The following is a 26,711-nucleotide window of genomic DNA, read 5'->3' on the forward strand; positions in this document are numbered from 1 at the left end:
TCGTTGATATGATATTGATATCATATGATCTAGAAACGGACACAATCAAGGGAATTTTGGATGGAAGTTACTGAAGAGTTTCTCAGCAATAAGCAATGGCAAAAAGGTTCTCAACACAAGCTCAACCAGCTCTTTAAACTTGAACTGTTTGAATGGAATCAGGTAGGAGAAAAGTCTTACCCTTTCCCTCAGTTCATTAAAAAGCACTACTTTATTTACAGGGTGATTTCTATGGTCTGGATTATTGTTGGCCACACATACCTTCTTTTTTCAGGTGCTCCATCGACCCGACCTCTCTTGGCAGAGAACGTAAAGGCTTAAGTTTTTGATAAGTACTCTCTAGGCGAAGTACTATTATGATTATATTTCCTCATCATAGGTAAATATGGCAGAAGGAGAAGATGCGTCGATTGGTTATGAACTAGTCCTGAACGCCTTTTCAGCGGTGGACACGTTTTTCTTCATGAGCGGGCTCTTGGTCGCTATTTTAAACGGGCGTAACTTTGCTCGTGGGCGGGGCTGCGCCCCGAAAATCTAATACAACAAATGACCCGCCCCAAGGTGTGGGTGGCCCCAATTTCCAGTGTCTAGCCCCCCGGGAAGGCGCCGAAAAACGCAACCCGTGAAAACATCACTATTTTTATTAGTATTGAGGAGGAGACAATGTACGTTCAAATATAGCCCCTTTACGGGCCTCTCTTTTTACGGACCAAGTTCACAAGATCTTGGACCATCCTCTCTAACCGTATAAAATCCCGCTTATCAACAAAACTAGGTTGAAAGGCAAACACTTGTAAAATACTGGGTCGCAAAACGAAAAACCTGATGTTATCAGTAACTATATTTTAGCTTTCGAAAGATGTTCTAGCCTTTAAATGAAGAATTGATTTATCAATATTCAAAGCAATAAGATATGCCATCATACAAGTATATGTTACTTCTAGAAACTTACATGCTATCTTATGTTTATAAGATTTCACAAGGTACAATTCTTGGTAGGTGTGCATCGCAATTATATCCAAACACCTTTGTAAGAAGTCAAATTACATGATTTAACAATACTGATTCATAAATGTATCTAGCAGAAAAATGAATAAATGAAATTTTGTCACAATTTTAAACTTTACAGGAATATTTTTTGCAAAACGGAATGAAGGTAAAATTTTAAGGGTCATGGTTTACAACACATTTGTGACTTCACATTTTTACACATCTATTTCACAATATTGCAATTTTGCCGGTTGACCCATTGTTGCATGGGCTAATTTATCTATTGTTATTATTCTATTATTTTAAACGGTTTGGCAGGACCATAATTTAATATTGCGTAACGGGTTCGTATAAATGTTGGGAAAGAATTTTAGTTGGGCCAAACTTGCTATCATAGCTTCAAACAACACAAATGAGTAACAGCTTAGCTATAGTTTAAGATGTAAAAGACTTTACTATAACCCGAGTATGCCTGAAGCGTCACTATCATTGTTACCTATATCCTTATCAGAAATCTTTATCTCTGTTAAACCAATTCGTATTTCCTGCCTGGTGACTTCATCACGTAGACGTGGCAGACATCAGTTAAAATGGACTCAGTTGTCTGGTGAAATTTTTTGCTCTTAGTAGAGACCATAGAAAACCATAACTAGAATGCTTAAGTTCAACAGGAGCTGTACCGCATGAGCATGTTTTCAGGTCAGCTGACGCTGGTGGAAATGGCACAAAATATTTCGTTAAATCTCGCTTCAGGCAAGTTGAATAATTATCATGAAACGTTTGTTATTCCTCTTTAATCTTAATTCCTTTTGAATCTTACAAATATACAGGTAGAAAGAGTGGTACAATAATAAAAAACATGCTTTTTAGGGCATAATACACGTAACATGTCAAAAAAAGATTTGGACATTAGTAGAGCAAATCATGTACTCTATTGATTGCCCTTGTTTAGCATCGCATCTCGAAAATCTCGAAAGTGTAACAAAATGTATCCGAAATTGCAACGCAATGATGAGGCATTTGGAATTTCGTTTTAATCTCCCAACAATGTGCTTGAATGTGGGCGACATGATTGCGCCTATACGTAAACAAGGTAATTCCGACACCTCTGGAGGTCAGCCTGAACCCAGGCTTGTTCCTTGCGTTTCAATTAAGTGTTTCCACCACATGGATGAAAACTTTAACTTGAGCCCCATTTTAACCTCTTCAAAATTTCGTTCTTAAAAATGTGGTCAGGCAACTCACTCAAGCCCGTTTTATGAAGCGTGCTGGACGAGAGCAATTGCTTGACAACGAGTCTTATTAGGGGTTTCTACTCTGAATTTGGACGAGCCGTCAACGATTCAAATTTGCACCATAGTTGTCCTAAGTAGCTTGACTACGAATGAAACATTTTTTCCACCAGCGACAGCTGAGACGAAAACATGCGATCGCAGCGCCCTTGATCGATCTATATATGAAGTTATCTATGGTAGAGACCCGGATTCATCTATAGTTCGTAGAGCCTGGAGACCCTGGATTCATAGCCGCGCGAGGTTTGACAAGTGGCTCCACTTCAAAAATGTAAACAATAAATAGAACTAAAAAGTTCCAAACAGATTTTGAACTGATGCGTTGTATAAGAAAGAGTTCTATCATGACAAGGATCATTGAATATTTTCTTCAAGGCTATGCCAAATTTTATTTGAATACCAGCAGATTCATGGATATGGCATTTTTGATCGTTACTTCTGTTTTGTTACTTTCTAAAGCCTCTCTGAACCCATTTTTTCATAAGATTAGATTGCTAAAATATTTCATTAGATTATTCATATTAACATTATCAAATGTGAGCTTCCTCAGTCTATCAAGAAAGAAGTCCCTTGTACTTTACAATGTAATGTGTTGAATATGGTTATATTTTTTTTTTGAAGTGCTTTAGTCTAACTTGAGACTGGAGGCATGCGAAAGATCAGTGTATCAACTACATTTTATTGAGAAATAACACACTAATACCACTGTAATGACAAAAGACACTCCTAACCCTGTGGAATGAGTTGATCAAATCCATGGTGGATCAAATTTGTCATAAATCTTTCAAAGCTTTGCCCTGTTATGCGATGTAAACGTGCGACCTCTTTTTAGAAGGAACTGATTCCCGGTCGGGAAGATTTCCAAACAACCCATGTTCGTTGACAATTGGCGTATCCATGCCTAGAGCATCTATAGTAGAGCCTAATAAATCGAGTCAAACACATTCTCCCACCGACTTATTTAGAACTCTAGACGCCTTCCCAAAAGCTAGGTTGCGTTACTTTTCATTCAGGGTTTTCGTGGAAATATCACAGTCGAATTTTCAAGTTCTTATTCAAATTGTTTTCGTTAGCCATAAACAGAGAAGTCAATTCCAATCAGAAATTCTTTTTGAAATCATTTTGTCGTACGCTAGCCATTTAGGCTCCACCCTAAGGCAAATAGCACTAGTCAACAAAAGCATCACCTTTTCATATCCATCCATTAATGCTATCGAGCCCTCCTCTTCTCCAAGCATCTCCAATGCAACATCGCCCTGCGGTTTAAAAAAAAACCGTCGATGACACTATCAAATTCAATTGCAATCTTAAGACCGACTCCACAGAGCTAATTTTTGCACTTGTCCTGAGCAATCTTCTGCGGCATTTTATAGGGTAATCATGGGTTTTAAAGGACCTGAAAACCGAAACATGTAAGCAGGGTTCTTTTCCATGGCGAGAAATTTGTTTCCACACCGTAATCATCATTTGTCAAAACCATTGCACTTTTCTTAGCTCTTTGTTAAAAAAATATGAATACAGAAGCAAGTCATTACTTGGTCCATTGTGGATAGGCGCTCACTGCCACCATTTCTAATCCTCTAACGAGAGCCGTCCATGGATTGGATCTCCATAGACCTATGAGTGGTGGTCAGCGCCCTTTCTCACAATCCGAAACTGTCTTTGTTAGAAATGAAACCTGGAATCTGGATCATGGAAGAAGAAACATAGAATAGTAAAATTCGAGTTGGTTCTGCATCTGAATCGGTAACCAGTGGACAGTGCCACTCCGCCGATAGAAAAGTCAGATACCATACCCTTACAGCCTTTAGCTGTCACCCATAACCTCTGAAAACGAGTTGGCCTGGTTAGCTCGCATCGCACTCAATGACCTGGATCATAATAATTTAAAAGACGTTAAAATGAATGGTCGCCATGAGCATAGTATGTTCATAATGGAAATCATTACGTTTTTAATCAACTAAACCGGGTAAGGAATTAGTTAGATCTGGAACTGAGTAATCTTTTTACGAAGTTAACCCTTTGGCCAATGCTGATCTTCATATCTAAAAAATTCTCTCCAAGCGCTGAATGATGTCGGTTCCTTGTACCAGAATGAAATGATTGACAATAAGAAAAGAACTTCTTGACTAAGGATGCACGGTCGAATGGTTAGGCTTCTAAAAAGATGTCCTGATAATGCAATTCTCGTCTCCAACTTGCCAAAAAAGTCCACGGTACACATAAATCTACCTGGTCGTTCCTGTAGTCAAGAGCTCGGCCATGATAAATGGACTTTTCCTCAAGTTGTTTAGTGCCAGAAGGCGCAACCAGCCCAAGAAGAGCGACCCCTGATACCATTTTATCCGAAATGGCCTTTTTCTTATCATGCAAAGCCAGAGGGACAGAGGAAGACAGGCTTCCAAAACCTTCGCTAGACAAGAAGAATGACAGTTTCGAGGAGTTGCTGCAAAATCTCGTGGTTCATCAGCGTATTTCCATATGAAAGCCCTCTTTTTGGCACTCTTTCAATGCAAGAGGAGGCACGAAAACAGCGACAATTCCTGACACTTGCTTTGAGTGGGTACGTCAAGTTTAAAGTGGATTTATTCGAGTAAAAACGAAATTTGATATACTCGAGGATAAGTCAAGAGACATCAGGAGAAACAATATTGACGCAATGCTTGGCGAAGGTATCATGATTGCTTTTAGTCCATATCTTGGAATCTTTGAAATAATGTTCGCTTCACAGCGTCCTTGTAAGTTTGATTTGGGTTTTTGGGTAACACTTTGGCGCTTCCCAATCCTGCTTGATGAGTCCTTCGGTCAGCCTGAAATTGAGAAAGATGTTACATTATTGCAATCTATTACCCGAAAACATAGGCATTAACCTTGGCTGTGTTAGAGCAAAATCGTCACTTACTTAATAGAGAAGTGACAAGCTTTGGAATTTCATACTAGTGCGCCCTCTGGTTCTACTATGAAGTAAGTGTCACCATGTTTCTTACTGATGACAAGATGTTTGAAGCAAATATTCTCTTCGTATTTATTGCCTATTTTTGTCACTTGCCAAGTTATGACATCTCTACTATATGAATGTTGGACTTGCATGGTTTCAGATGACTCTCGAACGATGTCGTAAAATGGCGAATAATTTTGTCAATGAAGATTTGGAAAGACTGGATGTGCAAAAATTGTGGTAGTTTTTGTCGCGATTGTGGCGCAGCCTAGCTAGCCCGCATGGCTGAAATCCGAGCCGGTTCTTTATACGGCTCTATTGGTAATACAAGGAATAAATTTTCCAATATGATCTAAAAAGTCCGCAAAAATAAGTCTTGGTTCTTTTGGGTAGTCCCGAGTTCAAAGAGGATATTTTCCCCGTTGAAAGAGTAATACTGAAATGGAGTTACTTTTAAAAGACTGTGTCATTAATACGCTGAAAGGTAATCAAATCACTTTGAAGTTCATGTTTGCGAAAAAATCGCTTCCTTAGCTCAAAAGCTTTACGTGACGCAGAAAATGCATTGACTGTTTATTTGTTAAACCAATAACTAGGGATGAACCAAACTTAGAAAATAAACACGTATAATGTCCCGCATTGTTCTTTGCAATAATATCAAATCGCATTTAACCGGGAGGAATCAAGCAGATTAAGTCTTTGGTTTGGTTTTTCACGGGCTTTTCTAACTGCTACAGGGAATGCAATTTCCAGTAGTATTAAAATAAAAAGTTATAATTCGTCTATCTATTACCTTTCAATCTTTATATGATATTTGATCTACCAATGAATTTGAGTTGGCAGACCGAGCTAGTCCTTGAATGTAGGGTTGATCTGGAATCCTATCTAAAAAATTGTCCAAGTCTGACTTGAAGGATGCTACTGGATCAATAAGGACTACGTATTTCCAACAAATATTAGAGGGAAGCAAATTAAACAATGAAGGAGCCCAAGAAAGAAGAGAAGTGGACTTCAGTGTTCGAACTAGCCTGGATTCTCGAGGGCTTGAAGGTGTTCTCAAAACACGCATTAAGCCTCTATCGTCACTGCAATTGACCCTAAATCCTGGGTTGGGACAAAGCTCATGGATGCTTTTCAAAACGTACAGTATCAGATATCTTTCGTACTTTCTCTGAAAACTGTTCAGTGCCAACTTTTTTGGTCTCTTCCAATACGAGAGCTCTCTCATTCCTGTGATGTTCCTTGTGAAACATCTTTGGACTTGTTCGACCTTTTGCAAACCTGCTGAGTTCATTGGAACCCAAATGGGGGAAGCATATTTGTACAGAGTTGGCATCGTGATACTATCTCTGGACTTAAACGTGCGATATATCCAACCACACATTTGAAAAGATTAACCCATCTTCAACTGCATATGCTCATCAAACCTTCTATCATTTTGGAGGACCACTCCTAAATTTTTCATGGATGAGACTTGCTCATTATCTTTACCTCCATTACCTATGAGTGGAACATTCAAAGGAGGTGACCAAAAGTTCATTGAGCGGAATTTCCTGATTTTTTTGAAGCGGGGCAATGACTATTATTAAAAGTAGTGGCCCTAAGATGGAGCCCTGGGTAACACCCGACTTGACATCATGTATGTCACTAAGGGATCCCTCGACCTTAACAATTGCGTCACTAATACAAATGAAACTTCTTTGCTAATTGAGAAGCTTGCCTTGGATCCCAATATCATGAAGTCTATTCAACGAAAGGCCATGATCTACTCTATCAAGGGCCTAGGCAAAATCAAGATAGACAACATCAACTGACTCATGTCCCTCTAGTTCTTCAATAATATGTTCTATATGTTCAATCAGTTGGGTAACCGTGCGAAAATGCGCTCAGAACCTATGCTGACTAGGAGGAAGGACACCATGGCCTCCAAGAAACTCTACAATTTTGAACTTCATGATCTTCTCAAACACCTTCGCAATATTTGAAGATTTGTGGATATGATCCTCAATCCGCTCTAGCACTCGCTAAAGTAAATTTCAGCACATCGGACAGCGATCACATCTTATATACTCCTGGTCGTCTCATAATGATAAAAGCCCTTGAAGTTGAGCTTTCGTCCATTTTCAGGCTTTTCAAAAATCATGCGAACACAAAGATGTGATGACAAGGGTCTCAGAAGCTGCAATTATGTTCAAACAGTTTTCTTTCCCGCCTACAATTAGCCGCCCTGTTATCATGCTATTGTATCACTGGGATAAAGTAGAAAGTAGGACTGGTCGATAATGGCGTCCAGAGGTTCTTGTTAGCCCCCAAAAAGATGCCAACATGAAAGCTCATGCTGAGAAACGAACAATGTGCTATGTGGTCAAAGTCTTCAAGGGCCCATCTTGCGTGGGAAGTCGTTCGTTTTCTTCCGTCCAATACAACTCCAACTTGAGTTTGTATTGATCCAAGAGATCAGGCAGTGTTGTTTAAAACACGTGAAGAAGTGTTTCCTCAAAAAACACGCTTTAGGTACAAGGCCTTTCGGCCTTGGTCTTGGTCCTTCTTCGTCTCGCTTGGCCTTATGGGGTTTCTTTTTACTCCATGAAATGAGTATGACCTCATTGCCCTCAACAAACTTTAGAAGAGTACTAATACTAGATATGCGCTTACAAGTCTGCAATTCTAAGGTACAAACTGCATGCAACATCTCAGATCCAACCAAAATCAGCCACCAAAATGTCTCCCTGCCATCTTGGCAATTTAATTCATTCTGAAACTCATTTCAAACGTTACAACAGGAACTGCAGAGGAAATGAATTCAATTTTCCTCAATTCCGACGGACGGAACGGTGAAGGGCAAACGAGTTCCCTAATATCACATCTGTTCCAAAAGCGTCCCAAAGTATACTGTACGTCACGCTCAAGAGGAGTTGTTCCACACTTGTTCTTCTGGTTGTCTTCTCAGTCCAAGTAAGAAATGAGAAAGAACTTGCTCTTGCTCCTTCAATCGACAACCGCTCGAGCATCTTAATGAATAACCGAAAGGCTCGTGTAAATCTCCACAAAAAGGGCCTTTCAACCATTTCCATATAGAGTTTTACGCCTCACAGTGAGCATGTTTTAAACCGCTGATTTTCTTCTCACTCCAAGTAAGAAATGAGAAAGAACTTGCTCTTGCTCCTTCAATCGACAACCGCTCGAGCATCTTAATGAATAACCGAAAGGCTCGTGTAAATCTCCACAAAAAGGGCCTTTCAACCATTTCCATGTAGAGTTTTACGCCTCACAGTGAGCATGTTTTAAACCGCTGATTTTCTTCAAATTCGTGGGAATGGAAAACGAGACTGTGTCGCAAACCAAGCTTGAGAGAGACTTGGTCTTGCCAAACATTAGATAGTAAGCCTATTTGGAACTGGCGAATTCGTGATGAAGTAGAAAATGTGAGATCTGATTTGAATACAAAGAGGAACAAGGATCCAATTTTGCGACGCATCGGATAACAAGGAAAAATGTCGAGAAAAGGATGTGCACATTTCGAAAGGGATGAAAAAAAAATCGCATCATTGGCCTTTGGGGATCCAATTTCGAAAACCTGTATCTAGGCCTTACAAAATCAATATTGCTTTAACTCAGCAAACTAAGATCAAACAATTTCATTTTTTTGAGAAATACGTCCCAGAAGTTTCAAACCCGCGCTTATCATCAGGAACGAGGTTAAAAGCAGTTCACACCTTAACTCTATTTTAGAACTAAGATAGCTCATCCCTTGAGATAAAACGCAATTACATCGCAATGTTAGTCTCTTGGTACAGGCACTGCCAACGTTTCTCTAGAGGCCATAACTCTTTCCGCACACATTCGGTCCCAAAATAAAAGGACTACTCCTCTCCCACGTCGTTTTCATCACTGCATTTTCATCAGTAATACAGAAGGATCTACACTAGAGTACAGAGTGTGATTTTTTCTGCTAACGAAAGTAAGTCCTTAAGTCCTACTAGATTGAAGCTTATATTACAGATCATGCAAGGCTGATAGGGCTCATACTGTCTTGCTTCTGACTTAGCAACACGATTTGTGAGATACTCTCTGAAAGTGCATCTTAAAAAGGATGGAATGAGTCTGGTGATACTCACACATCCCCCAAGCCACATGTAATAATCCTTGAGGAAGGTTTTGGGTTTTATCCCCGCCAGGTTTTCAATCAGATTACCGGACTAGGCGATCAAAAATCGTGGCCTCACTTGTACGCGCATAAAATTAAAATTTAATGTCGGTAGGACAAGTGGCGAAGTAGCCAAGTGGCTGCGGCTGTGTCTTAACATAAGAAAGTCCCAGGTTCGATTCTCGTCACCGCCTTTTCATAAAGAAAGCACAAAGACACTGATTAACTCTTGAAATGAACTTGACCGTGTTTTACTGATGCCATTATGTCTAACTTCTCCACGGGACGAGACTAAAACCTCCAACAAATACACAATTGCAAAAAGTGCAATAACCATTTTGCTGGAATTTGTAATGTCAAATAGGAGGTTTTTTTAGATATAATTCCAGATCCAACCCATGTTCAAGGGCTATTCAGATCTGGGAACTCCAATTTGTTGGTTAATCAGATGAAAAAGAGTTCAGTAAGAATCGTCATTTTTAATTAATATGGATTACATTCTCAGGAGCGGTAATGAAATTAGCAATAAAGAAGCAAGGAATCAGGAAAACAAGATCAGTGTGGGATTCAATGTCATTTCGATCCCCAAAATGTGCGCTGTTTCTCTTTCACTTCTGGAACCGAATGTTGCTTTGGCGATGTAGCTCAAATAGAACCTAACATTTCGTTTCTGATTTACAGTGCTGGAAATCAGGAGATTTCGTTTTTTTAACAGAGGTTTGCTATCTCTATAAATTGTTCTAAGTTACTTCAATGCATATTTTTTATCAGATTAGTAGCGTGCCCCGTCTATTATAAAAAAAGATTCCAGACAAATACAAAGGCTAGTCAGTTATTTTCGGTGGACAAGATATTAAGGTATGTGAAGATTAATAAAAATGAGATAACTCCTTGTTGGTGGAATTTCCCATAGATCTGGGCTTAAAATGCTTGAATGAGAACAAGTGTTAAAAACAAACAAAACTGATGAACGGCAATACCTTTCCTGGAAATACCTGAAGAAAAATTAATGCAATATTTGCTCAAAATATGGCCAACCTCAGCAAGACAGCCGAGTTAGAGAAGAAGGTCTAGACCTATTCTTGGGCATTATAAATAACGTAATAACCATCTAGAGGTGAGCTTCCCTTCATCGTCCTACCACACCAAAAGAGTGTCATAGAATCATAAAGGCCAAATGGGATTGCAGTTGTAATCCCATTGGAATATATAAATAATCTTTAGACATATGGTCAAGGGAGCTTTGGCCAGATATCCAGCTTTACACGTCGTCGACTCAAACATCGATTCGAGGGAAATGGAAGTGGAGGAAACCGCCTCTAGAGAAGGTCAAAATATGTTTTGATACAAGACGCGTCCACAAACCATATATTAATTATGGCGGGAGAACAAATAATCCTCCTAAATGACATACTCTTCCATTTACGAACGTGCATGCCATAGAAGACGGGATGAATGATGGTCTTCCTGAAGGTCATCAGGGGCTGTCTACAAACATTTTGCGTGAGCTGGCATTGCAAGTATCTAAGCAATTTCAAAAGCACACCTTGAATTACTGGGAAAGCTTTCTACTCCTTGCATAACCAGATCCTTCAATGAACTTTTAACTTTCTTGGATCGTTTTCATTAAGAGCGATGAATTGCTTTATGCTGTTTTCGACAATTTCTAAATCTTTACTAGCAAATTAGAAGTACTGCCAAATAACAAAGCAATAAACGTTTCCAGCATCATTGCCTATGATTGGCTGAAGCCCGGAGTAGTAATTCGTTGATCCAGTGCCCGATTCTTTTCCCATCTGGCATAAAAAAAAATACCGCAGTTTTGTATCATATTGAAATAGCCCTTTATGTTTGGAATGCAAAAACGTCCAAGTGTAAAAAACAGCCATTGGACGCGACAATTTGTCCAAAATCAATCAGTACAGTAGTTTTTCCCACATCGATTCTCTGTAATGAATGAACAAATCTTACCTCGACAATAGTGGTTCTTCCTTGATTGGCTTTGCCCAAGCCTAATCCTTGTTTCCAACCCATCCTCTGAAGCATGCGGTTCCCAATATTCGAGTCATCGATCTTCTTTTCCGGAACTGCTTGGGATTCGACCTCCTCCATAGCTCTGAGATAATGTTCTTTGAGCCTGTTGGGTTTCGGGTGGTCATCCTCGCCGTACTTTTGACGTCTTTCTTTGGCGCGATCACGGTATTGGAAGGCAGAACCACTTGAACTAGCTTTGGAAGTACTTGTTGCACTTTCATTGTCGCGGTGGAATCGGTCCAAGTTCTCCTTATGAAGGTCAGATTTCAGGTTATGTCTGTAAAAGGATCATGTTTTGTCAAGTCACACCATATCGCCAATATCATCGTCTTGCTCCTCCGAATCGAGTAAAGTGCGGCAGGACATGGGCTTGTTCAAGAGTTTGTATCCATAGTTTAGCCACAAGTAGATGGTGAAATACACCGCACCCACTAAGATTAGCCACACACAAGACAAGAGGAAGTGATGGAGCATGTTATCATCCGCAGACATGAATCAGTTTGAGCTTTCACTAATCAATAATACCACTTGGACATTGTTGGTCCTTCTTCAGGAGCCCTTGTTGTAGTGAAGCGTCAATGTGGAACACCACTCTTCCTTTGGAACATGTTTTTGGATCCTACGCTTGCAACTACTGCGGGAGCTTCTGGGACTTACTGAGCGCGATTTGCTACACTCGCTTTTCTTTCCGTGTTCCTCTTTGTGGATCATCAACAACAAGCGCAAATTCTTTCACAGGCAACTCTGCATGGAGTGAGCGCGGCCAGGTGGGAGAACCAAGGTGGTGTAGAATGTCGGAAGTTTCGAAATCACGACCGAGTGTCCCAAGTTGGAGATGTTTCATTAAATTTTAGCACCGAGGGCAAGGGGAGGCTACTATTTTTCTCCTCTGGAAAGTTTCAAAATTACCCTGTCTGATGTTCCATTCCAGGCACTCACCAGGAACCCAACAATTTTCAATTTAGAACAGACACAAAAAATATGACCACACCAAAGTTCAGTACATTTATGACTGCTTTGTAGGTTGAGGCTGTGCAAGAAACCTTGACCATTGGTGGGATCCAAGGAACAACTGGTCACAAAGGTCCAATTGCTTTTGAGCCGCCAAATTGACCCAGGGGATCTTGAGGGAGATCACGGGCGGTCCCACAATCGTGTGTAGCTCAGTCAGAGGGCAAGTCAAGCCAGTGAATGAGGGAGGACCACAAAGAAGAAGGGATTAACCAAATTAATCTCTTTCTTACTCCTATAGCTCGATTCCCGCTAACTACACGGCCTCATTCCCGACACTCCAGTTTGAAAGACGAAGGCCGACAGCTCGTTCCAGATGGCCCATGTTGAGCCGAACTGGAAGAGGCGGTGAAGGGAAAGAGAGGTTGTGAAGTGTTGGAAAAAGGCTCGCAATGGACAATCTCGAGGTCTATAACGGCCCGTTTTTCTACTTGTAAAAGTTGTAGTACTTGAACTCGAGGGAATAGTACGTAATCTACGCACGGTGCCATAAATGTGTAGTGAGTAGATCTTGGCATCGTTATCTAGGAAATTGGGACCACTCTAGGCCGAAAAAGTGCCCATAACATGAGAGCAACAATTCAACCACATATATTTCTAGGCGAAATTTAGCTATCAAGCTCCTTAGCTGAAATGGATGCAGAACCTCTTCGTAGAGGAAATCGAAAATGCACCCTCGAGATGCCTTTTCAAAAGTGTCGCCTCAACATGCTTCGGCAATATTCCTATTTGGAACACTCTTTCTTGGGCGTGATCCCATTCTAGTGGGAGATCTTCAGTACCTGTCTGTCACATAATCTACCCGCAGGGTTATGGATGAGTGACGAAGAAATGGATAACTTCTGGCGACGAAGGAGGAAGTCACGGTCGACTGCTGAACGTATGCACACCGCCATCAGGATTCGTCGTGTTCCTCTTCTTCTCCAGAACCGTGTCCCTTTTTTCCTATCTCAATTTCCCTGGGTCCATATTCCAAAAAAAGAGCATCCAGCGTGTAAGTTTACGGATCCAAGTAATCTGATTGAACGTACAAAGACCCAAGAATTGCCTCTCTGCCTTGCAAGAAAGGAGTTGAGAACTGAAGCAGAAGATCTGAAGCTGAGATTGCAATGCAACCTCACAGATGCCCAGCATACGGAACATATGGACTCGTTTGATCTTCCATAAGCGTTCAGCAGGGAGGGATGATGGCAATCAGCTACATGGCCTTTCAAGAGGATTGACAATTATTGCCACACGTGTGCAACTAGCCATTCGCTGTCCAAGCAAGATCTATCAAATACACGAGGAAATCAAGATGAATGGGCCACTTAATATCGGTTGTTTACACGAGAAATGCCCAGCTGTTACAACCTTTCGTAGGGAGGGTTAGAAGATCCCCTCTCCTTCCAATCGAAACATTATCAAACACGGTGGGTATTGAGCTCAGCATATCCAACAGATGTGGCCTTCCATTGTTCAGAATTGTTTGCCAACACCCACCCATCCCTAATGACTCTCATCAAGGCACAGAGGACGATGAAACAAGTTGAAGCCTTGATGACCGGGGAGTCACATTAGGGCAACCACGTATTGAGGCTTGTGATGGGACGACACCGACCAAGACCACGACCATGGGTACGGAGAGGAGACTTTTCATTGGGCCCACATCTCACTCTCAACATCTATTCTCCTCGCTTGCCCACCCACTAACGTCATTAGCCGCCCCTTTAAAAAATACCAGCCCCACTCCCATTTCTAAGGGCTGCGGCGAGGGCCTTTGGTCGGACGACGGCTTTCTTTGGAAACTTTTTTCTTGGATGGCCATCAAGAATCAGTTATTGACTATGTTGGCCTTTAGAGAACAATCCTCTGTTTGAGAAGACTTTGCCTTGAAGCAATTCCGTCAAGAATCTTGGACCGATCGACCATTGGGAGAGAAAGAGAGGGCAAAAAAGTTACCACACAATCCAAACGAGTCTACAGGGGTTTTCATCTTGTCTCAAAACATTGGGAGTTAAAGCAACACAACAAGGAAAAGATCCTGGCCTTCAAGGGTCTCTCTGCCATTAGGACCTTATTTGAGATTCGCCATTGACCTTGCCAGACTGTCGGGAGGGGATCTCTACAGGGTCGACAATGTATTAGAGCCATATTTGATCGAGCCAAATCAGCCCGCAGAGAGGAAGAGAGAGTGGTCACAGAATTCTATGGTGCATGAAGGTATCGATCCAACCATTACATCGAGCCTCTTTCTATCCATCGAAATAGAGCGATCCAAATTGGACCCCGAGGAACTGCAGGAAAGGAGATAAATGATGGGTGAAAAGAGAAATGGTCTCTCATCCTTTTAAATGGGATTCTTGACGCCTATCTAGCTACACTGGCTTCGCTGGCGACATATTGGCATTGCATCAGTTGCACATTCTCCTGTTCCGCTCAATCCATAACCAAAACAAGCATACATGTAGGCATGGGATAAATGTGTCACATTTGATCGTAATGGTCTCGAGACGCATTTGCAAAGACTTCAAATGTCCTTTGTACTTGATTCCTAATCGTGGACCCTCTTTAACCCCTCTAGCTATCTCTGTATAGAAAAGAAAACCAACACCCCAACAAACGGAAGGAGGAGGAGACACACAAAGGTCTGGGAAACCAACGAGAACAAACCCAAAAAGGAAACCCATCCTGGGGTGTGTCAGTACTTGGCATGTGGTCCATTCAAGTAGCAACATGCAATGAAAAATGAAGTTCCATTACAAAAACTGAGTCGGCCAAAGGCCCCAGGCCAAGACCGAGGTCTTGAAAAATGAAGTTCCATTACAAAAACTGAGTCGGCCAAAGGCCCCAGGCCAAGACCGAGGTCTTTTCGTGATAAAATAGACGGAACCGAGAACCATTTACTTCATAGACTTTTCTATATCCTCCACGGCAAACATAATATCCACGAAAAGTTTCCCCGCTCATGTAAAGGCTAAATTTGCTAAGGCAGCTCCTCAGTCGAGGTATTTCAAGGCTCGGATTTCAGACGAGAGGAAAAAAAGATATATGTACGTATATCCAGTAAGAAATGAAAAGTCTTTGAAACATATCCACCTGAACGATAGCGAACGGTCGAGGATGGATCAGGGATCAGTTTTGCTTTAACTCGCAGTGCTCACGTGGTCCTACCTATACAAGGTCCACCAAAGAGAGAAAGAATGGATGATGAGATTAAGCTCAAATCTCTTTTCGGGTAGGATTGCTGCTGAGTCAGCGTTTATCCGTCCTCTCCTCGTTCATTCGTGCTTTCTTTCTCCCCTCCTCCTCCTCCCCAGAAGCTTCAATCTCGCGTACCAAAGAAACAAAATTTCTAGCCAACCAGATCCCAAGACATTTTCCTCAAAGGACTAGAGATTGTGTCCGATTTTATCGCATTACAATTCTCCCTCTCCTTTCTCGAGTTACGTTCAAGGATGAATTCAACCTCCGGAAAATCACTCGGAGGTTCAATTCTCAAAAGAAAGAGGGAGAAGAACCCTTATCTTCATCATGGCATGAATCAAGGGCTGAGTGAATGCACATACAGATACTTACTTCTGAAGTTTCTCTTTGGAAGCAAATTGCCTCTCACAAAGTAAACATGCCAATCCATCCCAATCCGTGAAGTTGGGCGCGGGTCTTGATGCACTTTGATTCGCTCCAGGTTCATCTTCGGGCTCAGATCCATATCCGGGTAAACTCCCTAAACCTGTTGGCATGGAGATTTTCGAAGCCGCAGTGGCAGTTGTCGACGACGAGGAGGAGGATAGCGACGATGAAGCCACCCCTACACAGGTGTTGCTTCGCAACATATTAAAAGCCACATCTTGGGCTCCACTGGCACTCACAGCAGCAGAGCTTTTGGTATTCATCACAGCTGGAGCCACTTCCACGGGCGAGAAGTTCTTGGCAGCGTCTTTTTTCTGGTTCAGGGTCTTGGCCCATTTCTCCATATCCTTGGCGATTCGCTTGGCGGATTTGACTTTCTCAGTCTTTTCTTTGGGCGTATTGATATTGCCATCCTCAACGGGAAGTTCCGTATCTTCTTTTTGAGGGTTTTCGGCCTTTTGTTGAACCGGCAAATAGGTTTGATGCTCGGGCGACCAGTATACGTAGATCCCGGCTTTGGAATTATAATAGTATCGCGTGTTGGCATCGTAGTAAAAGGTGGTCTGGGCATCGTAATAATACCCTGATGCTTCATCATACGCGTAAGTACTCGTGTCTGGAGGAGCTGGAAAGTGTAAAATAGGGGTTTGGGAGGCTGTCAAAATGGAGAACTGGAATTGACACGTTCACTCGGTTTGATCTAATTATCCGATCAACTTACGAAATATTTTGTAGTCCACACCACTGACTTTGATGACTCCCAAATTGGGCAGAGGGTTGGCGGCCGAAGTGACAGCAACACTTGAGCTCACACTTGGAGAAGACGAGGAAACTGCACCTTGATCCCCAACATTCCGAAAGTAGTTCCGGTAATACTCTAAATAATACAACTTTTCCGTAGGATCTTTGGCGTACATATTGGCTGAATACTCTGCCATGCTTTCAATTTCCGCTTCGGAAGGCTGTTTTCCCTGGTGACTCCATTGAGCGGCGGCCAAGGCCGTGTTTGCCGCTTGCGTTGGGGTCAAGGTCTTTGTCTGGAGGTAACTGACGCTAATGAGCTTGTCATCGATGATGGGTGGCTGTCCAAGCAAGGTATTGTGTAAAGAGATGGCATCCACGAGCGTGTTCATGTCGATGTAACAAACGCCAAAAGACATGTTCGTCAAGTTATCCCGGCCAATTCGAATGGCCTTGATTGGTCGGTCATTCAGCTTGTTGAGCACGGTCAATACTTTATCTTCACTAGTCAACGGATCTAGATCCCTTAACAAGACAGCTGGAAGCCGAGGTAATCATTTAATCAGGACCATCAGGACCCATTGGAAAAAAAAGAAACGGCGGACTTACTGCACGAGGGCGTGGAAGAGCTCTCTTCGGCATCCTCGCCTTCGTCGTCGGGCTTGGCCACTCCACATTTAAAGCACATCTCTCGCCGTCGGAAGTTCTTGATGCCGCACTAGAAAAAGCAACAACCATCAGTTCCGCTTTTCTCCATTGCAATGTTCAAACATTCCAAATGGGACAGTTTGTACCTTAGGACAAGTCCAGTCGGCGACGCTCCGCGGGACATCTCGACCCTTCTCAGATTTAGGCACACTGTACTGCATGACGGCCCTGGAGTTGTCGCCGAAGATGAGCACCCCCTGAAATCAATGGAAAAATTAAGGTCATTCATCATATGTTTGTTGGATTGGACGGGAAGTGAGCGGTCATCACGAGATGACCCAACTCCATCGGCTTTGGCAAGCAGCTTGTAGTATGAATTGTATGTATGTAGCTAGGCAGGAGCCTTGAATAGTGGTTGAACACGTAGGAAAATTAGCCACGGAAATGGAAGCAGAGAAATTGCGAGTGAATGGGGAGTCTGTTTCGTTCTTATGAAAACTTCAAGAATGTGTGTTTGTGCGGCACAAGTACAGCCTATCATCAAATGGTGGTTGAACTAGTGATACTTGGATCCCGAATCTCAGAAGAGAGTAGACAGACGACCCAGGCCTCACGAGGAACCATAATCGACGGATCATGACCGACTGGAGCTTGGATGATTTTCCTCAATGAGATGAACAAATACTATTTGCGTGAGCGAGGATGGTTGTGGATAAGGGCCGTTCGCGATTCTGTTTTTTTTTTTGTTTCTTTTCATTCGTTCATCAACTACCTTTCTCTCATCCATCCATTTCTTGGCATCTTGGAGTTGGTCAAAGTCCACAAAGGCAAACCCACGGGATGTACCTACACGGCAGAGGGAGAACCAACACAAAGGGGGTTAATCATGGATAAGGGCAAGAAGACTCAAAGGTTCGAGAGCAGGGGCTCGATCGGCGGCCAGAGGCACTTTTTGACCCGGAGGATCACGTGTAAGTGAGAGCGAGGGGGGAACTTTAGAGCGCGACTCGGACACGGGTCGGGTCAGTCATTATGTGTTGCTTTTTCTCGGTCAATCTGATTAAGGATGCATCCCTGGATTCACGCGCTCCTTGAGATGACATGGGGCCTGTGCGCACCCAACTTACCGGCAATCTCTAGCTGGTCCAAGGAGTACGCGTGAATCTCGATCTAAGCTAAAGGAGAAGCGGGAAGGCCCGGATCGCAAGTACATACGTGTTTCTTTTTTCCGGATCACTCGGATGTCCTGTGCCACCAAGTTACATTGGACAATATCCTCACGAATTTCGTTCTCTCCAATATGTTGAGCTAACCCTCGGACCATTACAGTGGTGTTGGGAGGGGCATACCGGCCTTCATCCTCACTACAAATAAAGTATTGTACGTCCAATCAGGTCAATCTTGTCCAAGACAGCCAAAATAATTGAGAAGAATTCGGACGGTGCGAAAGTACGAAGATAGTCTTGTAAACGTTGTTACTTTATAATACAACATGCGCAAACGTGGAAGGTCAACAATAGTCAGTCACAGGACTTTCTTAACATTCATTGTACTTATGCTTTTTTTCAGAATTTTACGCAATAAATCTAGGCATATGATCACAATCAAATGCTTTCACCATTTCCTTCATGTTTGTCTGAACATTTCCAACTATATCTTACCTAGAAGGTGTACGATCTCGACGATCTCGTCGAGGTGATCGGCCTCCTCGTTCGCGAGATCGCTCTCTTCGGCGTTCGCGTGAACGATCCTTTCGACTTCGACTTCGGTCCCGATCTCGGTCACGGTCCCGAGAACGATCTCGAGAACGCTCCCGTCGACGTCGGTGATCACGAGAACGATCCCGTTCCGAGCTAAAAGACAATCGAGATCTTCATGAAGCCAACTCATCCTCATGCCATCATCATTTTGTCCCACTTACCGATCTCGATCTCGACTGGATGAACGTTTGACCGAACGGGTCTCCCTGGACATGTGAGTGGGCGGCGGGGGGATAACGCCCCCGGGTGCAGTAACAAATTGGGGCCCTAAAATGGAGGTACTACTCAACATGCCCGTGGTGCTGGGTCGGACGTGAGGACCGTGCCAAGCAGCTAGATATGCCTGGGCTTGAGCCACGGCTGCGGCTTGAGCGTAAGACTCGGCCGCCATCAGCAAGTCCATGATCAAAACGATCGCTGTACAGAGAAGTATGAAATGATAAAAGCTCCTCGATTAGGTCAAAGGTCAGGCTAATCGTCCAAACTGGTCTGGATGATATCGATGAATGCATGAATCTAAAGTGGTCAAACGTCTCAATTCAGCTCTAAAGGGCGATATTTCCGGTCATACATTCAGATTCTCTGGACAACTTATTAAGGTTCCAGATTCAATCTCTTTTCGCCCACAACCTTCCAATCCGAACTCTAAAGCAATGTCCCGACGATATATTACGGTTTTCGTCTGGCCGAAGATCATGAATTCATTTAGTCGTCAGAAGGCATCCATTCAGGCAAGTGAGTACTTGGAAATCTCTCAAAATTGAAATCTTGCTTTAACCTCCAAATTCTATCCTCTGCAATGGCGATTCACTCTCGTCCTCGTCCTCCCAAGAGGTCACGGGGTCATATAATATGTAATGTGTGCTATCTTAAGTCATATTACCGTGTCTAATGGTGTCCAATGGTTCTGTGCCAGGTGAAATGACACAATCATGGAGCTAGATGAGCTAGATAGAGTCCTTTGACGTTGGTTACGTTGTCTCTGAATCCCTCTTTCTGGATGGTTTCTACTCTGTGAACAGTTGATATGACAACGCAGGTGAAGCTCAGCGTGATTTTGTGTTGAATCTAGGGCTTTAGACCGTACAGGAGAAATGACGGATTGCTTGCCGTTCCGTAACTCAATTATATTCAAAATGGACGAAGGTTGGGACAGCGTTAGTTTTATTTCATAAATGAAGATGACTGAATACTCCATTGAGCTTATGCTGACTCTGAAATAAGCTTTGGTGGTTTGGTCCCCCTGCGCTTGCAGGAGGGCATAAGCTGTTCCCAATCCAGGACGGCCATTTTACGACTCCTCATGGATTCAGGGAGGGAAAAACAGGCTAATTAATTGTGGGGAATAATTTTTTGCTGAATTTTATTATCATGCTCGGCTTTCGGCCAAACAATTGTTTGTCAGTCAAAGTAATTGTTTAACAAACGCACAACCATGATGCCATGAGACTCCCTCGCTCTGTGGATGTGATCATAGAAAAAGTTCCTCTATGATGTGATGGAGAAGCTGTTGTCCTACAAATTGAAGCGGGAAAATATGGTAAAAATCTGCTGTACCGTACATCCGCTATGATGTGATGGAGAAGCTGTTGTCCTACAAATTGAAGCGGGAAAATGTGGTAAAAAAAAATTGCTTTGATGTGCCCCTTCCCTGAGTTGTCAAATAGACAAAGTAATAATGAACAAAAACCAAGAACTTAAAAGAAACCAATTCAGCAGTGTACATATATGTATCTTTAGCAATATAAAAGTACTAAACGTATTTCGTGCACAGTAAAAGAATGTTACTCACATCACTCGTCACTCAATTTGGATTCGATTCTCAATTCATACAAAGAATTACTTGAATCTTGCATAATTTCAGATATACTGCATGTCAACTCGATTCAGTCAGTAGAAAGACGTTTTAAAACCCACTAAAACTACATCAAATCTAACATATATTACCCATCCATATTTATAGAATGGAGTCTCATATCAAAAACCTGGCCTGGTTCCTTACAATGTGTCTAATAAGTGCCACCAATTGTACATACAGAGATACGACCTCCAACACGATCCAAAAACTACTCCACACCCTACAACCCGCTTGGGAAGTGGTCTCTGACGAGGTTCAGGCTATTTTATCGGCCACGCCCAAGCGGGGCTCTAGCCTCCTCGAATTTTCACCCCATGCATCCCAAGGGAACTACTCGAAATCTGAAGTAGGTGATCCACTTTTCCTGACCCCATTGTTGGAGGCCAATAAAGTCAGTCAAGCCCGGAAGCAAGCCAAAGTGGGCGAAATCTCGGCCATCCCATCTTACACCGGATTCATGACCGTGAACAAGAATTTCAATTCCAACATGTTCTTCTGGTATGTTCCCGCTGCGGTAAGATCCAATCGTTTTGTATTCCTTCATAAAGAACCATCTCCTAGAGTCATGGTTAGTTACGAAAAAACGAATATCTCTTGAAAATAGTTCAATGCCGAAACTGCTCCATTGGTTGTTTGGCTCCAAGGTGGTCCAGGAGGATCCAGTTTGTTTGGATTTTTCGTTGAGCATGGACCTTTTTACGTGGACAAGGAGATCAATTTGAGATTGAGACCCACTTCCTGGGCTCTGACCTATAATATGTTGTACATTGATCAACCCGTGGGAACTGGGTTCAGCTTTACGGAGAGTGAGGAAGGTTACGCTAAGAACCAAGAGGATGTCGCCAGGGACCTTTACGATTTCATGCAACAGTTCTACAAAATGTTCCCAGAGCTTCTCCAGAATGAGTTATACATCACGGGCGAGTCCTATGCAGGTTAGTTTAGACGGAATGGTGCTTTTGCCGTGCTGTAAGTGTGGAGCTCAGGGTAACCTTAGAATAGTTCAAGGTTCTGCAGGTGACATTTAATTTTGGTTTTAAAAGCACATCGAAACTTGGCAAAAATAGCTCGAAGGACCGATGGGATAGATTCGCTAGAATAGTACATTTTCTCTCAACCTCGTCATTTGATCCAAATATTGCACGTTTTTTTGTTTGGAGCGTTGGGCTCTCAAAGCCTAAAAAACAAAAACAATATAATCCTCAAGTTCCTGCAAGAAATCAAAATCAAGTTGAGCCTTTGTCAATCAGGTTACCATTAGAACATTAAGAATAGACACTTTTCCAATGCGACCCAAAAATTTTTTGTTAATCGGACTAATTTTGTTGCACCAGGCATTATTGGTGTGACTGCAATAACTAAATCCCTCCATCTATCATGCACAATGATACAACCATCATACTTAAAAGCAGGAACCCGAAAATATAGATATCGCATTATGTGATAAAGACAACCAAACCACTCAGAGCTTTGTCAAAAGTGCTACTCCGTCAATGATTGATGGTGACCACTGCGTCTTGTGTGAGTGTAGATGTCTTGCATTATTGATTATATAACTTCCTCTTATATGAATCCAGGCAAATATGTCCCCGCTATTTCGTATAAGATCCATCAGGAGAACAAGAAAGGAAACCAGCCCAAGCTGCCTTTAACCGGTTTGGCCATTGGTGATGGGCTATGCGATCCTGAGAACCAACTCGCTTATGGGGAGTTCATTTTCCAAATCGGTCTGGTCGACGAAAAAGACAGAGACATTATGAAGGACATCAGCAAGGTCATCAAAGGATACATCAGGGCCAAGGACTGGCCAAAGGCGGCTCGAGTACGTAAAAGCATTAGAAAGCATAGCTAATATTCATTTTTCATGTCATGCCTATTCGAAAGCGGACGAGTGAACAAAGTCGGGTTTTGGTTGCGGAATTCTCGTGTCTGGCTAATTAGCCTTCTCCGTTGACTAATGAGTTCTTTGTTTCGTTCCAGGCTTATGACAACGTGATCGATTACTTTGAGAATAAGACCCAATTGTCTTTTTATTATAATTACTTGCTGTCTGATCAACCTGACACGTTCACCTACTATACCCAATGGCTGGAAAAGCCATCGGTGAGGAAAGATATTCATGTTGGAAAGCTCAAGTACTCTGATATCTCAATGACCGTTCATCAATATCTGTATGAAGATATGCCCAAAACCATTAAGCCGTGGTTGGAAACTCTCTTGGATGCCAATTATAAGGTACAACACATAGTGGGCATATCATTAGAAACATTTGAATTGGGCTATTTGACAATTTTCCTTTGCATCTAATAGGTCATGATCTACAATGGTCAATTGGACGTGATCATTGCTTATCCTGCTACTGAACACTTTATCGCCGATCTGAATTGGCAAGGAAAGTCACAATACAAAGAAGCATCTCGATTAGTGTGGAAAGTTGGAGGAGATGTGGCCGGATATGCACGTGAAGTGGGAAATTTCAGACAAGTTATGGTCAGAGATTCCGGCCACATTTTACCCTATGATCAACCTAAATGGGCATTTGACATGATGCATCGATTTATTCAAGGAAAATCGTTCGGCGATAAGGCTTAGAAACCAAATAGTCGAACAGGAAGGTTTTGTCTCGAATTTTCATGAGTTGTGTTCGTTTTGCCTTCTTCAATAAAGCCAACCTATTTTACCGAATCAAAATGTTTCTTTTTCAATGCTGATTAATGGTGCATCAAATTGAAAGCTCATGATTTGGGATTGTTTCGGCAGTAATCGCGTAGATCGATGGATACATTTTGATTACTTATTGCTTTTAACGGGATTGATAACCATTTGAGCACATCAATTCCAACTTAACCAATTCATCCATCGTTATTAAGAAATCAACTGGTTTATTATGCTTTTATCATTCGCATTATGAGTGTCCGTATCATCAGTTCGCACTGGATTTTTGTCATGTGAATATCGCATTTCTTCTTATTTAATCACTGTTGACTAGAAAGTCAATGTTCTAAAAATATATTTCAAGATTCAATAAAAATTAATAACAACACATTTGAGATCTTTTTGAGATCCTGTCAATCATTATGACGCATTTCTTTGTGAGGAAGAGAACAATCACGAACTGCAGAAAATTTTCTGAAAACAAGTTCAATACATTTTTCGATTCAAATCTATTTGATAAAATCAATGACTTAAAAGAAGGTACGTACTTCGCCCCAGTTTATTATGTTTGTTCAAATAAGATTATTTTCGACTAAATAAAGTGCATCAATGTGACAAATCATCCATATTTCGTCACGAAACACTCAGGATTTGGTAAAGGATATCTGGATTTCTTGAAGTGTTTTATTCCGGGTCTCGGGCAGGTATCGCATCACAACTACCAAGGTGACCAAGCAAAATGCGGAGAACATCCAATATGCTCCGTAATCTCCGAGAAGTTTCACGACGAATGGGAAACACAGGGTGACTATAAAGCCCACACTCCAGTTGGTCATTGCAGCCATGGGCCCAGCCATGCCCATAATTTTAGGCGAGAGAAGCTCACCCAACAATAACCATGCCAATGGCCCTGGACCAAAACTGAAAGAGATGATGAACATGGCCATGGAAAGTAACGGAAGCCATCCAAGATTCACAGAAGCCGATGGATGATGTTGGTGGAGATAGAAGAAAATTCCGAAACAAATCAATGAAACAGCCATAATAGTCAGGGTAACCATCAGTGTAACCCGTCTCCCAATTCGGTTGACTGTAAAATAACTGAGCACGGTCGCCACGAATTGAACGCCCCCGATGATGATAGTGGCAGTATTTGGATTCACAGTGGCACCTGCACTTTGGAAGATGGTCACGGTAAAGGTGATTACAGCATTGATTCCCGACCATTGTTGACTCGACAAGAGAAACACGCTCAAGAGCAAAGGCTTCCTGATGGTCGGATCGCCCGAACTGCAAATATTCAATTGCCGAAATTGAGAGCCCAAGCTGTTGCTCTTTATTTCCTCCACTGATGTTTTGACCGCACGGATCTCTTCTTCTATCTCGTCGGAATTAAGGAACCATTTCATGGCCTCCTGTGCCAAATCTGGACGATTTTGCATCATATACGATGTAGGGGAATCTTGAAGGAGATACAATACAAAGGTCAGGACCAATCCGGCGCACAAACTGAAAATTGCCAGACTCATCCACGACATAATCGCACCCAAAATAAACATGACAAAGATTCCGAACACAAACAAGGCATGGAAACAAGTGCCCAAGGCACCCCGGATTTCAGGTGATGCTATTTCTCCGATGTAAACTGGAGCGATCATGGCAAAAGATCCCATGGCATAACCTGTGACAAACCGTCCCACAAAAAGCATCCACACATTGTAAGCCAAGATGATAATGGCCCATCCTCCGATTAGTGGGAGACAATTGAGTAGCATGGCAATTCTTCTTCCGAATCGAACCATGAGATATCCAGTCATTGGTCCTTGCATCACAGCTCCCAGGCAAATTAATGCACCAATAAGGGCCACTTCGCCATCTCTAGCTGGAATGGGACTTGACGGTGAGCTGAGGTCCTTCAAAGCAGTAGCAGACCATCCCACAGCAGTTCCCATGGCAAACCCACCCAATGAGAAACCCAAACTGGCCAGGGTTTGTCTAACCATGGCCACATTGGTCATGGTCTTTGGGGTTGAAGTTGACCCTTCCGTATGTTTCAAGTGTTGGGGTTCTTTCCCTCCTTCCTGATCAATAAACCCACCTTTCGGTTTAGACATGGTTCTGGTTCAACTGATGTCAAGAGACTAGTCAAGAACGACCAGTGATGTCGTTGGTGAATGTCCTTGAAGGCGTACTTTTTGATCTGAGGCCTAACGATTTCAGCTGAACGAGTGGTACTGATCAAATAACAAATTGCCAAGTTACTTCTGGACGTCGTAACGAGTGAGAGTTTCCGGGTTAACGGATTCATGAATTGAAAAGAGAATCATCCAATTTAGTTTGAGTAACCCTGCATAAGAATGCCTAGAGGGGGTTTGTACGAGCTACGAATGTTTTTTTCATTTGATCAAAAGTGTCGCTTGTCAAGGAGCTTTTTTTAGGAATACACCGTGTCCGTACATCCGCCTTGGCCTTTTTTCATTTGATCAAAAGTGTCGCTTGTCAAGGAGCTTTTTTTAGGAATACACCGTGTTTCTCTTCATTTTGAACTAGGATAACATTGTATTATACAATTTCACAATATTGAACGTTATTTGGAGTTCCTTGATCTACCCTTGGCGCTTAGAGTTCACCAATAAGGAATGGCTGACCATAGTCAGAATTTTGTAATTTCAATGCAATTCCCGTTCATTTCACTAAAGCCTATTTATTATTTTATTGATTATGACTATGACATCTTTTTCGTCTCAAATATGCTCATGTAATGCTTGTTGAGGTTGTTGAGCGCCCTCCCTCAGAACAATAATCGCCACAAAGGCCCTCGGAGGTATTTGGTTGGTAAAACCACGGATTTCTAGAGATATTTCTAAAAGCTCACGGTAAAACCAAGTGATGTTGATTTACGAAATAAAATGAATAATTATAAACGATGTAGCTTTCGATCATCTGCTTTTTCCTCTGCATAGCATGGCAAATTTCGATTTCGAGACCTCCATGACTCCTGCTGTTCCTAACCCAGGGTGTCGTA

The 26,711-nt window shown here is 42.2% G+C and overlaps 4 protein-coding genes across 6 annotated transcripts in view; 2 read left to right on the forward strand and 2 right to left on the reverse strand.

The window, feature by feature from the left end:
- LOC131887376 (uncharacterized) overlaps nucleotides 1-484 on the forward strand; it is a 15,712-nt gene extending 15,228 nt beyond the window's left edge. The window contains exons 7-9 of the mRNA XM_059235966.1: nucleotides 1-162; nucleotides 222-309; nucleotides 380-484. Coding sequence (XP_059091949.1) covers nucleotides 1-74 — 74 coding nt within the window. The 3' untranslated portion in view covers nucleotides 75-162; nucleotides 222-309; nucleotides 380-484. The remainder of the gene's footprint in view (nucleotides 163-221; nucleotides 310-379) is intronic.
- Nucleotides 485-4,850: 4,366 nt separating this feature from the next.
- On the reverse strand, nucleotides 4,851-20,463 carry LOC131886122 (RNA-binding protein 5-like). Its single transcript, XM_059234363.1, has 11 exons — nucleotides 20,057-20,463; nucleotides 19,335-19,590; nucleotides 19,075-19,266; nucleotides 18,629-18,777; nucleotides 18,186-18,259; nucleotides 17,560-17,670; nucleotides 17,375-17,483; nucleotides 16,746-17,303; nucleotides 15,971-16,649; nucleotides 11,339-11,678; nucleotides 4,851-5,092 (listed from the first exon to the last, which is right to left on the reverse strand). Exons 2-11 carry the CDS (start codon nucleotides 19,574-19,576, stop codon nucleotides 4,970-4,972), a joined length of 2,577 nt encoding a protein of 858 aa, XP_059090346.1. The 5' UTR covers nucleotides 19,577-19,590; nucleotides 20,057-20,463; the 3' UTR covers nucleotides 4,851-4,969.
- On the forward strand, nucleotides 19,764-23,722 carry LOC131886123 (probable serine carboxypeptidase CPVL). 3 transcript variants are annotated; one of them, XM_059234365.1, is made up of 6 exons: nucleotides 19,764-19,908; nucleotides 21,137-21,545; nucleotides 21,636-21,966; nucleotides 22,609-22,853; nucleotides 23,012-23,266; nucleotides 23,342-23,722. In XM_059234365.1, the coding sequence occupies exons 2-6, from the start codon at nucleotides 21,138-21,140 to the stop codon at nucleotides 23,621-23,623; spliced, it is 1,521 nt and encodes a 506-aa protein (XP_059090348.1). In that variant the 5' UTR covers nucleotides 19,764-19,908; nucleotide 21,137; the 3' UTR covers nucleotides 23,624-23,722. The 3 variants fall into 3 exon arrangements, with proteins under 3 accessions (XP_059090348.1, XP_059090349.1, XP_059090347.1); XM_059234366.1 differs by having other exon boundaries at nucleotides 19,778-19,904; XM_059234364.1 differs by lacking the exon at nucleotides 19,764-19,908 and adding an exon at nucleotides 20,016-20,089.
- A 192-nt stretch (nucleotides 23,723-23,914) lies between these two features.
- Nucleotides 23,915-25,838, reverse strand: LOC131886351 (facilitated trehalose transporter Tret1-like). Its single transcript, XM_059234647.1, has one exon. The coding sequence runs from the start codon at nucleotides 25,798-25,800 to the stop codon at nucleotides 24,331-24,333; it is 1,470 nt and encodes a 489-aa protein (XP_059090630.1). The 5' UTR covers nucleotides 25,801-25,838; the 3' UTR covers nucleotides 23,915-24,330.
- Nucleotides 25,839-26,711: the final 873 nt, after the last annotated feature.

This window comes from Tigriopus californicus, chromosome 9 (assembly GCF_007210705.1).
Source record: "Tigriopus californicus strain San Diego chromosome 9, Tcal_SD_v2.1, whole genome shotgun sequence".
Taxonomy (NCBI): Eukaryota; Metazoa; Arthropoda; class Copepoda; order Harpacticoida; family Harpacticidae; genus Tigriopus; species Tigriopus californicus.

Excerpts from the sequence above, each read along its gene's own strand:
- LOC131886351 (XM_059234647.1), bottom strand. The coding sequence starts at position 25,800 with ATGTCTAAACCGAAAGGTGGGTTTATTGATCAGGAAGGAGGGAAAGAA.
- LOC131886123 (XM_059234364.1), top strand. The coding sequence starts at position 20,031 with ATGTGTGCTATCTTAAGTCATATTACCGTGTCTAATGGTGTCCAATGG. Across the intron at positions 21,546-21,635 it reads TCTGGTATGTTCCCGCTGCG|TTCAATGCCGAAACTGCTCC; the intron begins GTAAGATCCAAT and ends TCTTGAAAATAG. Across the intron at positions 21,967-22,608 it reads CACGGGCGAGTCCTATGCAG|GCAAATATGTCCCCGCTATT; the intron begins GTTAGTTTAGAC and ends ATATGAATCCAG.
- LOC131886122 (XM_059234363.1), bottom strand. The coding sequence starts at position 19,576 with ATGGACTTGCTGATGGCGGCCGAGTCTTACGCTCAAGCCGCAGCCGTG. Across the intron at positions 18,778-19,074 it reads CGAGATCGTACACCTTCTAG|TGAGGATGAAGGCCGGTATG; the intron begins GTAAGATATAGT and ends CTTTATTTGTAG. Across the intron at positions 17,304-17,374 it reads CTCTTCCACGCCCTCGTGCA|CTGTCTTGTTAAGGGATCTA; the intron begins GTAAGTCCGCCG and ends CTCGGCTTCCAG.